At 48.7% G+C, this 3685-nt stretch overlaps 1 protein-coding gene across 1 annotated transcript in view; it reads right to left on the minus strand.

Moving 5' to 3' along the window:
* Positions 1-6: 6 nt before the first annotated feature.
* SYT17 (synaptotagmin XVII) overlaps positions 7-3685 on the minus strand; it is a 37381-nt gene continuing 33702 nt past the window's right edge. Inside the window, exon 8 of the mRNA XM_009324826.1 lies at positions 7-203. Within this exon, the coding sequence (XP_009323101.1) occupies positions 7-203 (197 nt within the window). The remainder of the gene's footprint in view (positions 204-3685) is intronic.

Genomic DNA, 3685 nt, shown 5'->3' on the forward strand with positions numbered 1-3685 from the left:
CCCACCTCATGTTACCTCCAGGGATGCCGGAGAGACGCGGTCGCACTCCTCCCGGGACCGCAGGCTGTGCCACTGCTCCACGGCTGTCCGGTGCGCGTTGAGCATCCGGCGCCAGTGGTTGGACTCAGGGGCGCCCGTCGAGTACTGTCCGATCACGATCCTCCCAATGAAGTCATTGCTGCTCTTCACGTTGTGCCCGTACACTAGGGAGAGCAGAAACAGAGACTGGTCAAGGCAAAAGCATCGCTCACCCACCCAGACCTCTGCCCCTGGAAAGCCAAACATCCTGCCAGTGCCGCCTCACACAGCACGCCAGATGCCAGCGTTTTTGGCATATAACTCAGCACCTCAAAAATGTTAGAGGCCGAATCGGGAGTTTGGAAGGAATAAGATAAGCTGTACTACAGATTGAAATACAATTCAAATAAACAGGACACAAATCCACAGTTGTCATGGTATTTAGCAAGAATAGGTGAAGTAGAATCATAGAATGGTTTGCGCTGGAAGGGACCTTAAAGATCATCTAGTTCCAAACCCCCTGCCATGGGCAGGGACACCTTCCACTAGATCAGGTTGCTCAAAGCCCTGTCCAACCTGGCCTTGAAGTAGAATTACATCGTGTAAAGAAATGCCGAAGTTCTGCCTGGCCATAGTGAAATGATGAGAACAGCCAAGCAGCCCACAGCTGGGTAAATGAAGAAGGAGCATCTCAACCTGTCCCCTTCCAAATGCAAGTGTCATGAACTGTTCCAGTGCTAATCAACAGCGTTCCCGACTCAGAGGGAGGAATCACACATGCACAGGCTCAGCGGGATGTTTATACAGAAACAATTTTCCATAATTGTCGCTGCAGCTACTTGTTAAAAGTCCAGGAAAGCAACCGAGGGAGAGACATCAACCCAACACCCTGTCCTTTGGATTAGCCCAGTCTCCTGGAACAAAAGATCGCAGACAGCAGCAAACTCTAATGACGGGCCTGATCCCAGGAAAGGCTGCACGCTCCCGCCAGACAGGATCAAAAGCACTTGTGTTCTGCAAATTGAAGCCCTGCCTCGGCTCATTAGAAAGTTGAACAAAAAGTCTGTGCAAGCTGAAGCCAGGATATCCACCGGCACTGGCTGGAATATTAAGGATTAAAAAATCTCCTCAGGAAAGAGGGATTTTTAAGAACAAATGTCTGCAGGGGCTCCAAATCCACCCAGGCTTGTGCAGCAAGAGCAAGTTCAAAGGCGCAGCGCAGCCTGGCGTGGAGCCATGAGCCTGGCGTGGAGCCAAGCTCTGCCGCCACTGCCTTGCCAGCAGCACCAGCTCTCCAGGGCTGCTGGAAACCAGCCCTGGCAGCAAAGTCACGTTTGGGATCCCTCATGGCAGCACCCCCTGATGCAGAGCACACCCTTCCAGGCAGGCAGGACACCGAGCACTAAGCACTCGACCTCGCTTTTAGCCACTCATCTTTGTCAAGGCTGTGTATTCCTATTATAATATATCCCATGATTAATTAGTATTATTTTAACATGCTACTCAGTATCTCTACCGTCTCCATGCTCTGCAAAGGCTGGTTCCTAGCTACTGCACCAGTATGGGATCTTGCTCTGGGTGACTCAGGTGCCACCTGCCAGTGCAGTCCCAAAATAAAGCTGCACAAGGTTACATCTCGCTTTATACCTTCCGACAGCTCTGACAGACAGTTTATGGGCAGAGATGCTTTTCCACATCAAATTACTGGGGGATATTTTTGGTAACAGCAAACCTTCAAATGTCCCAATCATTTCTCCAAATAATTGCACTAAAAAAAAAAATTACACGGCAACTCAGAACATTGTAAGTCTATCTTCAAATTACAGTTAAAAATAATTGGGGGCACATCTTCCCCTTAGGAAGACCGCATCTCTCCTGCTTGTCGCCATCAGTTATCTACGAGTGATGCCATCAGCTCTCTGCGACATGCCGCTGAGGAAGTGCCCCTGTCAAGAGGCCAGGTTGATGTTATTTGGAAAGGCCACCTTTCGAGGATGTGGTGAAGAATTTTAAGCCATCCATCTCCAGCTAGTATGTAGCCTGCCAGAGTTATTAACTTGCATCACAAGTGGAGCTAGCATGGCTATGCTACATGTCCCGCTACGATTTACTATCCCGGAGAAAACAAATATTATGATAAAAATCACATAAAAGTACCCGCAAACCAAATGCCTCCCTAATTTTTTATACAGGATTTTTTTTTCCTTCTTTTTTTCAAGAATGAAAGAAGATGAAGCCTAATCCTGGGAGACAATACCAAGTAATTTAAACCAAGAAGTCTTAAAGGCCATCAATTCATCACAGGATAAATTAACAGTGGGGAAGTACCCCAGGCATAACAATTCTTCAAAAATAATCCATGTCAGGATTGTAAAATGAGTAGGTGTGCTAACTAAGGGGACCTGTTATTTTACTCTTGATCCAGGTATTTTGAATTCTTATAAAGCATCTTGCTAATTTCATCATGTTGGGTAATTAGCATGTTGATTCCTTTAGGGTATTAATGGGCTAATTATACAGGCGTTGTTGCTTCTATCGTTAACTAGTTTAGAGAGCACAGAGGTAGACTTATTGCTGAAGAACAGGGAAGACATTCTCCAAGGCCAAATGCTTATTCAACACACAGATGGTAAGAGGTGGCACTAGATTCAACCTCAGGCTTACGAACTCACAGTTTCACCACAGCAGCTTTCTCAAAAGATGACAGAACTTTGTGTGCCAAAAATTCAGCTTCGCTCATCAGTTCATGAGCCTTTAAAACTCAAGGACATGCCTTTCTCGGAGGCTAATTGCTTTATTCCTCTCTTAAAATGGCCAGTATTTGCTGAGCAAATTTGCTGATGGTTGAGGTGCCCGGAGCTGTTGTGTGGACTTTACCCAGGAGAAGGTGCTAAAGTTAGCGTTGTGAAAATCAGTCTTTTTCTTTGCTCACGTTCAGGAGCTCAATTTTCCCTGTTGCTGTCACCGGTTCTTCCAAGAAGGCTTGGAAAGGAAAACTGTAGGAGCCCGTAAGCCCAGGCGAGAAGCTGAAAGCAGAGGCTGGCTGTGTTGCTGGCACTTGCTGCACTGGGCTGGAGTCATTCTGCACGCGGGTCCCCGTCCTGGTGCAGGGAGGGGGAGCAGCTCTCCCCCATTCCTTCCCCCACTACAGCAATCCCTTCTCTTCTCAAACAGATGAGGAACCATTTCCTTGAACGCCAACAAGCATGCACTAGCCATTACGCTTATTACACCATTTACACTCACGTCTGACACTTCAGTCTGCTCCAAAGGCCAGCAGAAGTGGCTAACGTCACACTCTCGATACAGACCCCATACGTACCACTCATGTATTGACCAGGACTCCTGGGTGCTCAGACATGATCCCAAAACGACAACTTTTCAAGGCACAAGGCGAGCTGCAGACTGTGCCGGGGCTGACCCATGCCCTGGCTAGAAGGGGACCTGCCGATGCAGCAGGCATCCGCGGGGAGACCCGAGAGCCCCTTTGAGCAGGAAACTCCTGCAGAGCTGGGCAGGAGCCACCAGCCCGGGGATGGGCAGGCTCTGCCAGAGCCCCTCTGCTTTTTGCACACACACACATGCAGTGACCTGCATACCATGGCTATAGTCCCACCTACGGTGCAGCCAACTCCACACAAGCTCACGCCTTCAGCTGCGGCAGAAA

Source organism: Pygoscelis adeliae, unplaced genomic scaffold (assembly GCF_000699105.1).
Source record: "Pygoscelis adeliae isolate BGI_AS28 unplaced genomic scaffold, ASM69910v1 Scaffold85, whole genome shotgun sequence".
NCBI classification, from domain to species: domain Eukaryota; kingdom Metazoa; phylum Chordata; class Aves; order Sphenisciformes; family Spheniscidae; genus Pygoscelis; species Pygoscelis adeliae.